At 36.2% G+C, this 14,828-nt stretch overlaps 2 protein-coding genes across 3 annotated transcripts; both read left to right on the top strand.

The window, feature by feature from the left end:
- Positions 1-1,239: 1,239 nt before the first annotated feature.
- Smu1 (Smu1 spliceosomal factor) lies at positions 1,240-7,665 on the top strand. The gene is made up of 4 exons (XM_073960447.1): positions 1,240-1,406; positions 1,481-1,806; positions 6,137-7,215; positions 7,286-7,665. Exons 1-4 carry the CDS (start codon positions 1,381-1,383, stop codon positions 7,382-7,384), a joined length of 1,530 nt encoding a protein of 509 aa, XP_073816548.1. The 5' UTR covers positions 1,240-1,380; the 3' UTR covers positions 7,385-7,665.
- Positions 7,666-7,785: 120 nt separating this feature from the next.
- euc (eucalyptus) lies at positions 7,786-8,660 on the top strand. Of its 2 annotated transcripts, none has more exons than XM_073960450.1 (3): positions 7,786-8,091; positions 8,212-8,327; positions 8,389-8,660. In XM_073960450.1, the coding sequence occupies exons 1-3, from the start codon at positions 7,962-7,964 to the stop codon at positions 8,467-8,469; spliced, it is 327 nt and encodes a 108-aa protein (XP_073816551.1). In that variant the 5' UTR covers positions 7,786-7,961; the 3' UTR covers positions 8,470-8,660. The 2 variants fall into 2 exon arrangements, with proteins under 2 accessions (XP_073816551.1, XP_073816549.1); XM_073960448.1 differs by having other exon boundaries at positions 7,819-8,091; positions 8,197-8,327.
- The last annotated feature ends 6,168 nt before the right edge of the window (positions 8,661-14,828 follow it).

The following is a 14,828-nucleotide window of genomic DNA, read 5'->3' as shown; positions in this document are numbered from 1 at the left end:
ACTTTTTATTCATGGAACGTTTTTAATAAAATTATCATTATTTTTACATATTTCTATAGCAGAGGTATTCCAAAAGAAGAAAGGAACAAAATATAGTGCTTATACAAATAACAGCAATGCCAATCGTTTTTGATTCCCATTTCTCGCGGCAGAAAACATAAACGTCGTGTTTTGTGGCTGAAATTTATTTCTTTACTTTTATTTGCTGTTTATTTAATAAAAAAAACAGAAGCGAGTGCCGTCAAATTTGAGTTTTAATGTTTTTCTTATCAATATTCCAATGAGTAACAGTTTTCGTTTAACAGAATGTTGCTATGATATCGTAGCAACAGAGGTTAACTCCCTCTACAGTTAATTTTTCACAATTGACTTTTCCTATCTTATAATAGGTGTGTTCGTTTACTCAACAATTTGTACAAATTTGTACAAGTTCAATAACTTCTTGTAATCGTCTAAGGTCTTTTGCATTGTACTGTAGAGTAAACGAACAACATCCAGTAACAATTTGCACAAATTTTGAGTAAACGAACACACATAATATTGACATCTTTGTATATAGTGCTTATAGGTGTACGAATACGAACTTTGCCACCCACACAGGCGCCATCTATACCTAAATGGCGGAATAAATTAAAAATTTGCTTTTTTATTCTTAAATCTTTCTTCGTTATCGTAATCAAAGACATAAATACAACAAGATAAGACATTTTGTTTGCTATCATTCTGCAGTGAATGGCTTTTGAATTTAACATAATGTTATATCACGATATGGGGATATAACATTTTTTTCTTTTATACATTTTTACGTATTTAACCGAATTTACCGATCCATTTGACATAGAATTATTCTTGAATAGATCCTTGAATTCATAAATTTCGTTTCTGATACCATTACATGAAATGTTCCTCCTTGGTTGCGATTTTGAATTAACTGCAACCTGTTAAGGGTAATGTTTCTATACAAAGTTTCGTAAACATTTTTTTGTTGCATGCATTTTGTCAGGTCTTTATTACTTTATGTCTTTGTCGTAATTCCTATCAATTGTTTCATATTTGCACATAAAATATGAAATTAATAGCGATTGTAATCATTTTTTAGGGGTGTACGAATATGAACTTTGCATACTGTATATAAATGTGATGCAAAAACGTAACGGTCTTCGGACATACCAAATTGCCAAATGGTTGCTTACAAAAGTACTAAATGTGCAACGCTGCACATGCTTACCCGAAAGCAATGTCAAAATGAAATGTCAAAAAGTCTCAAGCAGTGAGAAAAAGAAAAGACAACAAAACACAAAAAAGCCGTGCGGAGCTACAACCTCCTTTAGAAAAAATAATTATTAAAGTTCCACAGGATTCTAAAACAACTGGTTCATCATGTCCATTGAAATAGAATCTGCTGAGTAAGAACAAAGTTGACACTTTAAATAAATTTATTCATTTCATTTACCAACGCTTTTATCTTTTTCCCGCACAGCGTTATCCGTTTGATACAGCAATATCTGAAGGAGTCAAATTTGTACAAAACCCTTCAAACTTTGCAGGAAGAAACCGGAGTTTCGTTAAATACAGTCGATAGTGTTGATGGTTTTGTTCAGGATATAACAAATGGTCATTGGGATACTGTGCTAAAAGTGACACAAAGTCTTAAATTACCCGACAAAAAGTTGCTGAATTTATATGAACAGATAGTTCTCGAATTAATTGAATTGCGAGAGTTGGGTGCAGCACGTTCACTGCTGCGACAAACTGATCCAATGATTATGCTGAAACAACAGGAACCGGAGAGATATATTCATTTGGGTAAGTTGATTGAAAATGGTTGGAAATTGCCGTTTATGGCTACAGTTTGGGGAATTTTGTAGCAAGTAGTAATTTTTTTGCACAAACTGGAACGGTATTGTGACAGTCTCTTGTGATGTGCGTTTTTATTTGGAGCCAAACTATTGAAACTCAACAGAAACGTACCTTTTGCGATACTTACCTTTTGTCAATCTAGACATGTCCGACCTTGTGATGTCCAGGGATAGAGGGGTTATTTTGTAACATATTAGAGTAATGGGGAACATATTAGAAGAAATATATGATTTATTTGTAGAGAAGCTTATTTAATGACAACTGGATGATATGATGTTTATACTCATGCTGTCATTTATCCATGCCCAGTAGAATTTGAGGACGCAGAAGGTAATTCCTGTCTTATAAGTTTGTTGATCCTTAGATCATGATGATGCTGCTTAACATGCCTAAAATAGAGTGTCCTATCCACCATCTGACGATTATGATGGCACCTAAATATGTACTGCAACGAAAGCAAGTTAATATGCTGACGCACGGGAATAATCTTCTTCTGTAATTAGTGGTCTGGAGTTATAGGGAGTCACTCTGTACTAGGACGTGCAAAACTATTAGATTGAATTTATTTTCCCGGACCCCTCCAATGCAGATATAATGCCGAGCGATCTATCTCGGTATAAGAAGTCAATTTGCACTTCAAGTGCTGTAGAACTGCGACTTTACGAATTCGTTGCTACTTCAAAGCTTGGCGCAGATATTAGTGAAATGTGCATACTACATTAATATGGAGTCAATTGTAAAACCGAGGAGTGTCCTGTGTAGAGTAGTGTAGAGTGGTCCTGTCTGTAGCATTCACATCTCTGCAATGCGGGTTTAGAGTTAGTGGTGGCTATTTACCATGCGATAAAAGAGAGAATCCAAAGTCAAACATTTTGAACTAGGCGGCATACTTGTTGCAACACTTCAGGTCATCTAGGCAATTCTTTCGCTTATGCTCATGTTGACTTTCATTATCACTTACGTGGCTCTGTGGCCAAAAGTCGACGAAGCCCTTCGTTCGGTCTGCTAGTGGAGACGGTATTATATAGATATTCTTGCCTAAAACAAATTACAGATTGCTAGACAACGTCAGAACAGTCTGATGGTCTATGGCCACATCTTGCAAAACGTGGAGCTTTCAGTGTTTTTTGCCTCTCTGATCAATACCTGGGACGAAATACCTCAACCCGTGAAGTCTCTTGCATGTCCAATTGTACCATACGGTGATTGCCTTCCAAGAACAAACCGATTTTAGGCTTATTATATGAAACACCGATGTAGTTTCGGGAGCCACCGTCGTGCAGTGGTACGTCCGCCTTGTACTCAGAAGGTCAACGGTTCAATCCCTGACCGGGACATCAAAATTTGCTGCAGTGACAAATCCCCACCACCCTGGTGAAATGGTATGCACGCCCGCATTGCACGCAGAAGGTCGGGGGCTCGGTTCCCCGGCCAGGCAACATCAAAAAATTTTCAACGGTGGCAAAATACCCCTCAGTAATGTTGGCGACATTTCCTGAGTATTTCAGCCTTGAAAAATTTCTCCATAAGTGGTGTCTTAAGACACGCCGTTCGGACTCGGCGATAAGTGGTGTCTTAATTGCCCTAGATCTATCTAAAGCTTTTGAACGAGTAGATTACACAATACTACTTGATAAACTCAAATCAAGTTTTTTGTTTGATTCGACATCGTGTAAGTTAATCAACTCATTCTTGTCAGGGCGTTCCCAGTATGTTACATACAATGGAAGTATTTCCAACAGGCGTAATATTTACAGTGGTGTGCCCCAAGGGTCCATTTTGGGACCCCTTCTTTTTATTTTATATATTAATGACATTGGTAGTTGTGTTCTGGGCAATGCCTGTCGTCCTTTTTTGTATGCAGATGACATACATTTATTTTTTAATGGGAAATCTGTTGCTCAATTGGAAGATAACGTCAATATTAACTTATGCGCCATTTCAAATTGGCTGCGAAACAACAAATTGATTGTAAATGCTTCTAAGACTAAAGCCATGCTATTCGGTCCAATATGGCGTATGGATGGTAGTATGAATATACAGATTGATGGCTCAACGATTGGTTTTGTTGACAGATTAAAATGTTTAGGAGTTGTTATAGACTCAAAGCTGGATTTTTCTGCCCATATTGATGGCTTATACCCTAGGGTAATAAGTATACTTCGAAGGTTGTATTCTACCGAACTGTTTTTGCCATTTAGTATTAAGAGAAACTTAGCTTATTCCATGTTAATGTCTATTATATCTTATGGCATAGAAGTCATTTCTGGTACAACGGAGGAGAATATTGATAAACTAGAAAGACTTTTCAATATGATAATTAGATTTGTCTACAATTTGCGTAGATCTGAACATGTTTCTGCTCATGCCTGTAACTTTCTTGGAGTTCCCTTTAAAATATATGTTAAAGAACGTGTTATATCATTTCTTTACAAATCTGTGCTTTTGGACCTACCTGGTGTTCTACGAGAAAGACTGTGTTTTTTCAGATCTACTAGGAATACACAATTACGTTACCCACGATTTTATTCATCCGTTTACGAAAGATCATTTATTGTTCGCTCTGCGCATTTGTGGAACGGACTTCCCAATGAGCTACGTCAATTTTCTTTTTCCCGAAGAGTATTTCGTAACAAGTTTGAAAGCTTTGCTCTCAGACCAGCTGAACCATAGTAGGATCGACATTACACATATATGTATGTTAATGATTTTTTATAGCAGCGTCGGCTGATGTTGCTGAGTAGATTCTGCTTGCTCTGGCATTGATTTGATTTGATTTTGAACCATCAGCAATAGATGTAATTTTTATACGTATTTATTTATTTATGGTTGGGGAGCCTATACTATATTTTGTTTTTGCTTAAAAATTGTTAATAACTTAATTTTTTAATTACTTAATAATAGTTTTAAGATTTTTTGTTATGCAGAATATGATTTTGTAGTAGTTTTGCACATTGCGATGTTTATTGGCTTAAAAGCTTTAATCGCAATAAATGAATAAATAAATAAATAAATAAAATAAATAAACAGTAGGTCCCATATCATTGAGCTAAATATGAATCGGGTGCACTCATTGATATGAGAGAAGTCTCCCTTGTCCCGTATGGGATGTTGTGGAACAATGTTTTTTTTTTGTTTGACAAATCCCCTCCAGTGTAATACTAGCTGACATTTCCTGAGTATTTCAGCCATGTACAACTTCTCTACAAGTGGTGTCGCAAACACGCACTTTGGACTCGGCGATAAAAGATGGTCCTATATCATTCATGGATATACAAGAAGTCTCTCTTGCCCCTTTGGGGATGTTGTGGGAACATATGTATGTATGATATAGTCTCGGGACACATCATATCGTGGAAGCAGCAGTTGCTGTTGAACAACTTCTGACATTCACTCTCTCCCGAAGTCTATTGCATCTCGCAGATATTTGATTGTGGTTGATGGGAATATTACAAACCGAACACATCCATATGTATGGGTGCGAGGGTCAGTTCGATATCGACATAATTCAAAACACTGTAGAGCAGGTTTCCGGGTAGATGAGCACGAATATATGTGTACTGTGTTGTTGTAACAGTGTTTGTTATTATGTTTGTATGTTCGTTCTTCTGTTCAATCTGGCTCTGGGTCTATCTCCAGTTCCAGGAAAGTAGCTGCTTCGATGGGATGTAACCACAGATCCACTGGAGTTAGATGAGTAGGTTTGGCTGGGCAGTTGAAAAGGTGTTTTGTGTCGTGCGGGCCCATGCCACATACTGGGCAGATGTCTTGCACGGCAGCTGCTGGCCTATGGCGTTGTTCCAATCAGTCCGGTGTCGTAAAAGCCATCGCCGTTCTGTTGGCTATTGTTAGTCCCGTCGAGACAGCTGTCTTATTAGTGGTTTTCGACTAACAAGTACTTAGCGTACGGTTGTAGTTGTGATGATGATCACGGAAAACTGAGGAAATGGACAGCTCTCTGAAGCGACGATTTGCAAATTTATCGGCGGTCCTATGGTCCAGAAAATTGCGGATAGGTTTCAGAGGATTTATAGGCGAGTGGCAGCTGGAGACGACGGTAGGAAGTTGGTTAACTCAAGGGAAATGTGTTGGGAAACTGTTTGCTCGGAACCTTATTTCTAATTATTCCGAAACTGTTATATATTTGACCTTGATATATTGTCTTTGATAAGCCTCAGCATTCGTACTGTAACAAATAAAATATTTCTTTTATAAATAACCCTCAACAATTCCCAATTTTAGAAGATATTGTAATTTTTCTTTTTTTTTCTTGCAGAAAACATGCTTCAACGTGCCTATTTCGATCCTCGTGAAGCTTATCCAGAAAATAGTAGCAAAGAAAAACGTCGGCACACCATAGCTCAAGAGTTAAGCGGTGAAGTACATGTCGTGCCATCATCCCGTCTCTTAGCTTTACTCGGTCAAGCATTGAAATGGCAACAACATCAAGGACTATTGCCACCCGGTACAACAATCGATTTGTTCCGTGGTAAGGCTGCCATGAAAGATCAAGAGGAGGAAATGTATCCGACACAAATGTTTCGACAAATTAAATTCGGACAAAAATCTCACGTGGAATGTGGCCAATTTTCGCCTGATGGTCAATATCTTATAACGGGTAGTGTTGATGGTTTCATAGAAGTTTGGAATTTTACAACGGGTAAAATAAGAAAAGATTTGAAATATCAAGCCCAAGATCAATTTATGATGATGGAACAAGCCGTCTTGGCATTGGCCTATTCACGTGACTCTGAAATGGTTGCTTCCGGCTCACAGGATGGACAAATTAAAGTTTGGCGCATAATGACTGGCCAGTGTTTGAGGAAATTTGAAAAGGCACACACCAAGGGTATAACATGCTTGCAATTTTCACGCGACAACAGTCAGGTGCTGAGTGCATCTTTTGATCACACAATACGTTTGCATGGTCTTAAATCGGGTAAAATGCTTAAGGAATTCAAAGGTCATACCTCATTTGTCAACGAGGTAACATTTACACCAGATGGCCATAGTGTACTAAGTGCTTCCTCGGATGGAACTGTAAAGGTTTGGTCATTAAAAACAACAGAGTGCTTATCAACCTACAAACCGCTAGGCAATGAATTGGCCGTTAACACAGTTCTTATTTTACCCAAAAATCCTGAGCACTTTATTGTTTGTAATCGTTCGAATACTGTGGTAATTATGAATATGGCTGGACAAATTGTTAGATCCTTCAGTTCGGGTAAACGAGAAGGCGGTGCGTTTATAGCAGCCACCTTATCGCCAAGAGGAGAATTCATTTATTGTGCCGGCGAAGATCAAGTGTTGTATTGTTTCTCAGTTTCATCGGGAAAATTGGAAAGAACTTTGAATGTAAGTCTAAAGCAAAGAAAAAATCATTTGATTGAATTATTTAATTTGACGTCATTCTGTATGCTTTCAGGTTCACGAAAAAGATGTAATTGGTTTAGCCCATCACCCACACCAAAATTTATTAGCCACCTACAGCGAAGATGGTCTACTGAAATTATGGAAACCTTAAATCCATCATTACTAGCGTATGTAAGTTAATTTTAATTTCTTTGATTTTTTTTATATAAGTATGTAGTTAAGTTTAGATACTATCACAGACTATCAAACAATATTTGACTGTTGCCCAAAGCTCCCATATAACATTTAAAAAAAAAGATATTTATATGCATATGTATGTATTTCGAATAGCCCTCTGGTCGTCCAATAATCTTTGGAAAATTGGGTTTAATTAAGAATTATGCAAAATAAACTGAAGCTATAAATATATGTATGTATGTATACACGTGTAAATATGAATGTGTTGGTCACAATGTGGGTATTTGTTCGTTTCTTTTCTAAAAGAAAAATGAAATAAAAAGAAAAAAAAAGCTGCAACGATAGTACAGACATTATAAATTTATCTTTAATTGATGGCAGACTGACCATAACTATCTGTTGTCTATCACATCAAAGTCATATAATCTACATTTGATTGCTGGGAAAACAAATCTTTAGTTTATAATCTGCACTGGGTGGATAAACATCTTGGCATATTTACGAAGCGAACATATTTTGTATCAATTTAAGAAGCTAAATTACCATTCAAAATGAAAAGTGATGAAATTATTGATAAAATGCGTAATAAACTTCAGGAATCTGATCCTTCTAATCGCAGTGTAACAAATGTATTCCAATTTCATTTTACCGATTCCGATGGCAATCTAATCAAAAGTATGGGTATGTATCCGAATGTCTGTGTTGTCGGAAAATATTTCCTGCCATGAGAATGTGGGTGTGTGCGTGTGTTTTTCTTTGCTTATTTATTAATTGATATTTTAATAGTTTTCGATTTTAAAGAATTAAACATTTACGAGGGAACAAGTTCCGAAACGGATGCAGAGATAACTGTTAGTGATGACAATTTTTATTTAGTTGGCTCCAAAGAAACAACATTTGATGATTTACTTGCTAATGTGAGTTTCTTAAATAAGTTGTAAATATAAATCTCGAACAGGTATTTATCTTTTGTTGCAGAACAATGTGAAGATTGATGGCGATGCGGAGGCCTTTAACAAACTAAAAGAAAAATTTCGCCTAAACTCCAAAAAGGAATAGAATCAACAGCGACTGGGAGAGTTTTATTTAATTCCCAAGAAAATACTATTTTTAATATCTGTGGAGTATTTTTTCGAATAGAACACATAGAATGTAATTAGTGTAATGATTCAAATATATGTAAATGTAAAGAACTGGAATGGAAAATAAAATTAGTTTCCAGCAATAAAAAATATTTATATTAACATCAATGCATTCCCTTTCATTATACGAGGGCTAGTAGATAAGTCTGGGGCCTAGGCAATACCATGTGTTGCCTCGCGCCATTTGACACTTCCATTTGAAAGTTTGACATGTTTTAGCCTAAACGTACTCAGTACGGTTTGACATATGCGTTGCGTTGTTTGAGCGACTCGAAAAAATTGACAACAATTTTATCGTCCGATAATTTTTCGCAAATTTCTATGTGGGTTATGACGGCAAGAGTGCATCGATTAATTTGAATCTTTGTATACCGATGAAGCGCCATCCTATAGCAATGTGAAAAACTGGTTTAATGAATTCACTTGTGGCCGATGCTCATGTGACGTACCGTAGATAGAATGAGGAATTTCTTCCACCAGCGTACACCTCCCCTCACAATTTGACAATCGTTCAAAAGAGGCTCGTGTCGATTGGTGCAAAGGAATGTTGAAAAAGTACGACCGCGGTGCTTTAAACATCTTTTATTAGATCGTCATGCGAATCGTGGATCTATGCGTATGAGCACGAAACAAAACAGCAATCGACCATGAGGTTTTTCGAAGACGAGCCAAAGAAATCCAACGAAAGTTGTTAATTGAAGAAACACTTGGAAGCAAATGGTCGCCTGTGCCTTCGGCTAAACTCACCATGTTGCGACGATACGGCTTGAGGAACCTAGGACGGTCAATTCTGAGTGGTAGAACGCAATTTGTTTGCCTGAACTCATCCGAGAAATACGAGAAACCAACAATGCGTGCTTTCACACATCGATTCAAACCAGCGCCTTTTTGAGCGTACAAGGCGCGGAATTGATAGATCACCCGCGGTACAGCCCAGACTTTACACCCAATGACTTCGCTTTATTCGCGCAAATCAATAAAAAAGTTTGGGCAAAAGATGCTGTTTAAGTGTTCAAAAACCATGTCTCAATCGGAGTGGAAAAAGTACTACGACAATAGGTTTGAGCGCTTGCAAAAGTGTATAAGTCAAGCTGGAGAATACTGCAGAAAAAAAAAAATTATTTTTGATAATAAATATTCGCTCTTTTATTATTAAGCCAGAAACTTTTCGAGTGGCCCTCGTACATAGTACTTTTCGATAGTATTAAATTTAATCAAAACCATAAAATTAGCCTTTTGCGATTCTCAAAATCCCTGTAAAATATCCGAATTTACAGTCCTTATTGGTTGCAAGCACTATTAAACGGATTTCAGACAAGTATGCTTCGATTCTTGAAAGCGCAGATTTGCAATCTCTCCAAATTCCTCACATAATATCAATATCATATGCACAACTATCAATCTGCAAAAAATTCGTTTCAAACCCATCAATTTATTTAGTTTGAAATGAGTATTTTAAGTTGCAAATGTTTGAGCAGCACTGTGTTGCGTAATGGTCTTCTTAGGGTTTTCCAGAAAATCCAAAAAATCAGCTTTGGACCTTTCAAAAAATCGACATTTATTGTTCTTTTTATAACCTTTTTAGGACTCCAAGAAATCTTTAAGCAAATAGTAATGTATAAGTCCATGGTAGAACAAATACAAGGTAAAGTTAATACTACAACAAATACAACTCGAACAACAACCACAAAGGAATTTGTTTTTGTTTGTAACGTTACTGTCAGTTGTATTTGTAAACAAAACAAGGAAATGTCTAAAAATTATTGGAATTTAAAAAACTAATAATTTTTCACATTTGGTTCAATATTTTGGAAAACATGAATGAAAATTGGTTACATTTCCAATTTTTATGTTTCCACATCATTCCACTAAATGCATAAATTCTCGCAGAAAGTAGAATTCTTGCAGAAAAGTTTGGGGTCGCTGGAAATTCATAGAAAAAGGAGAAGCTGTTTCAATGTTTTGTTTTAGAAATCAAAGAAGCACATGTTTATTAGGGCTTTATTTTTTGAAATTTTAACAAAATACCTCACGTATTAACAAACGTTGTATCGCCTCTACAAGCGGGGATTTACTGCGCGGCTTATCGTTCGAACTTGGAGGAGGTTACATGTCATTGATATGAAGAAGTCTTTCTGGGAAATGTTTTTTTTCCGAATGATATATTTTTTTCTCAAAAAATATATGTCCCTAATGTACATCGAAATAGAAATCATGGTACAAATACACAGGTAGCCGCATCGGCAATTGTTGGCAACATAAGATGTCAAAATTTGACATCAATTCAATGCAGTTGACACATTATGTTACCATCAGCTGGCATGATAATGCTACCTGTATTATTGTACCATGATAGAAATAAATGTATAAAATGTCATATGAAATTTGACACTAACGTTACAACCCAGTTCAGTCAGCTGTGTATTGCTGCTACCTTTTCTTATTCTACCATGGTATAAGTCGGTCTTTTTAGAAAAATCGGATACACAATTCGCAAAGAATCGTACTCGTCAGTTGTTGTTGTAGCAACACATAGACGCCTTAGGACTTACTTTTAATTGCCGAGTCCGAACGGCCTGCCATACGACACCACTTATAGAGAAGTTTTACATGGCTGGAATACTCAAGAAATGTCGTCTACTCTATACTGTGGGTTATTTTATTATCTGGTTCTGGTTCCTCTGTGTCCAGACATGGACAGTCAGGGGACAGGTGAGTAGGGTTATTTGGGCAGCTAATCAAATTCTACGCGCGTATATGAATTGATCATACATCGTATATGATCATCCGCATCTTAACTGTTGAACGATAAATCAGAAATTACACATCAGATAAGTTGTACGACAAAATAATTTGTCATACGATAAATCTGAAATTGTTGTCAGATAAGTTGTACCATAAATCAGAAATTACTCTAAAGCCACACTTTGAAACTTTCATACGAAACTTTGCAGATTTATCATACGACAAATTAGATACCCAGCAAAAAGTTTGCATCCGCGGATGCAGTTGAATCACTGCAAGTGTACGGTACATTTGCCGTTGGAGTACATCTTTTCCTATGAATTCACTTATGAATTTTACAAGAGAGCGCGCAGCTAGGATGCACTCCATTTTGCTTCCACAGCGCACAGCTAGGATGCACTCCATTTTCGATCCAAAATTACATCTTTTGATGTGGTGTTTTGGATTGAATTTAAAGACACTCTTCGGATTGCATTTTTAATCAGTCTAAAGATGCAATTAAAATGCAAGCTATCCCAAAATAAATAAAATGCATTTATTATTTGTGTAAAACAAGAACACAAAGATCTTTATTATATAAACACAAATTAAAAAAAAAAAAAAACATTTGAGCATACTTCCTCCGTTCTCGATTTAATCCAATCGCATCTGATTTTCTTTCATCATTCTAATGTGTTTTATGTTTCCTTACCATCACTAGTTCAGTTTTCGACATGGACTCCAACTCCACTCCATTAAAATTTCCGTCTCGTGAATTACCGCAAAAATGTTCGCAACTTAAGTTATTTCGGAACAACTCTAGTTAAGTAAAAACTCTCCGATTTTTTTGAAATTTTTTTCCAGAGGTAGATATTGTTGCGCTGATCACGGGACGCTTTGCGCTTGGGGGACGGACCCGGTTACCCGGTTATTGGACCCGAAAATCCGGGTACAAAACCCGGGTTGGACCCGGCTCTACTGAACCGATTGTTACAGAATGGGTATCATTGGAAAGCTTATGGAAATACCTATCCAACAAGTGGTCATATGGTGGGGTTATTTTCAGGTGGTCAGGTGATATAACCCAAAAACTGCTATATGTTGTAATACCTTCTCTGGATCCATAGATATGGCCCTTAGAATCTTAAGAACTCGGTTCTGTAGGGCTCGTTTCTTTACATTATAGGAGTCTATAAGAAATTTTAAATTTCTAAATTGAAAAAAATTTTCTTTTAACTTATAATTTTTCTTTAAATAGCCGGCCTTCGGCCGGGGATTTAAGACTTTCTCCTATGGGAACGGGAACAAATTTTTCTTTTAAATTATACATTTTTCTTTAAGTAGCCGGCCTTCGGCCGGGGATTTAATACTTTCTCCTATGGATAGGTGCAAATCTAGGGAAGGGGATCACATTTTTCTTTTAAATTATAAATGTTTCTTTACATAGCCGCCCTTCGGCCGGGGATTTAAGACTTTCTCCTATGGACAGGTGCAAATCTCGAGAACGGGAACAAAATGTATTTTTAAATTATAATTTTTTTCTATAAATAGCCACTTGGAGAAACCGGGTTTTCGAGATTTTAAGAGCCATATCTCTGGATCCAGAGAAGGTATCACAACATATAGCACCATTTTGGAAAGGTTAAAGTGGGAGCTATAATATGACATACATTAAGCGGGCACCCATAATGGGCTTTCGACTTTTTGAGGGTTTTATGGAAAAATCCGGGTCCAAAAATCAGTTTTTGGGTTATATCAACTGACCATATGGAAATAACCCCATCATATGACCACTTGTTGGATAGGTATTTCCATAAGCTTTCCAATGATACCCATTTTGCAATCGGTTCAGTAGAGCCGGGTCCAACCCGGGTTTTTTACCCGGACTTTCGGGTATATAACCGGGTAACCGGGTCCGTCCCCCAAGAAAATTATACATTTCCGTGATTAGCGCAACAATATCTACCTCTGGTAAAATTTTCAAAAAAATCGGAGAGTTTTTACTAAACTAGAGTTAAGCCGTTATTTCTTTATTTAATAACTAATTCTTCGAAATGAATACACTCTTGTCTTTTGAAGAAGTGGGTAGGGATCAACCAACTGTTTTTCTGCAGGGATCTCTACAACAACTGCTTATAAAATGTATCGACCGGAGTGCATTTTTCATAACTCTGTTGGACTACATCGAAAGATGTTGTGAAATCATAACTCCAATTGCACAACTTCCAAATTTTTTTGCGGGTAGTCATGCAATCTGTCTGATGTGTAATTTCAGATTTATCGTAAGACAAATTAGTTTGTTGTACAATTTATCTGAAGTAGTATTTCAGATTTATCTTGCGACAAATTAGTTTTGTTGTACAAATTTTCTGAAGTAGTATTTCAGATTTATCGTACGACAAATTATATTGTTGTACAATTTATCTAAAGTAGAACATCCGATTGATCGTACGATAATTTAGATTATTGTACAACTTATCTGACGTTAAAGTTTAGGTTTATCATCAGATAAGTTGTGCAAAAAAATATTTTGTCTTACGATAAATCTGAAATTACCGCAAGATAAGTTGTACAACATTCATGCAGCAGTTGTACGATAAATCGTAAAATTATAATGCAGATGACTGGAATTTTCAATAGTTTAAGGTCATATCCTTCCGGTACCTCAAACATTTGCGCTAAAATATTGCGCACGATAACTCTCGAAGAGAGTAACCGAATTGGTAATAACTTTGCATATGGTAATATTACTTTCAGGCATAGATCAGGTTTAAATATGGACTTAGGGCCTGTTTATGTATGTCGATAAGAAAACGAATGCGGAAGAAAAACTACCAAATTTGAGTGTGTATTTCAAATTTGTTTTTTGTTTTGAAGCAAAAGCAAATGAAATAATATTTCAAAAACTAAAGTTTGGATGTCTTTCATGCGCACACATTTTCGTTTCCCTAGACAGACGGCAGCGTTAATTTGCATTAACTGTCTTAATTCAAATTAATTCGTGCATTATCCACATTCTTAATGCACAAAACCAAAGGAAATTTAAACTGAATTTAGAAATTTCAATATGGCAATGCTGTTGAAAATCAATTGTCTTTTGTCAAATGTCCATGTTTAGGAAAATAAAAAAGGAAAAAAATCAGCAATTATCGCGTTTCTTCAAAATAAGTAGTGGTCTTTCGCGAGTAGAATAGCAGTTAATCGTTTTTCGCGCCTTCTAACAAATCTCTTTTTAAACTTTTTATTTTCACAAAAAATGTCATTACCCACCATACCAATTCTATCGGAAATTATATCTTCTTCAAATGTTTTTTAAAGTTTTGCAATATTTGTATAATATTAAAAAAAAAAAAACTCAAAAATATCGCGAATAAATTAAATTTATTTTTGCTTCATCGTGGTGAAAAGGTCAATGGTAGAAGGTGTATTTGTTTCGCATATTTTGGCGAACTTTTGTAAAGCTTTATGAAATGGTCTGCTGGGTACAAATAAACAACACAAACAGCTGTTTCATAAATGCAGAAACTATCGTCTGTCAGGGTGAAAAATTAA

The sequence above is a fragment of the Musca autumnalis genome, unplaced genomic scaffold (assembly GCF_047663935.1).
Source record: "Musca autumnalis isolate F117 unplaced genomic scaffold, ASM4766393v1 scaffold_1, whole genome shotgun sequence".
NCBI classification, from domain to species: Eukaryota; Metazoa; Arthropoda; class Insecta; order Diptera; family Muscidae; genus Musca; species Musca autumnalis.
This window is presented reverse-complemented; position numbering and strand designations above follow the sequence as displayed.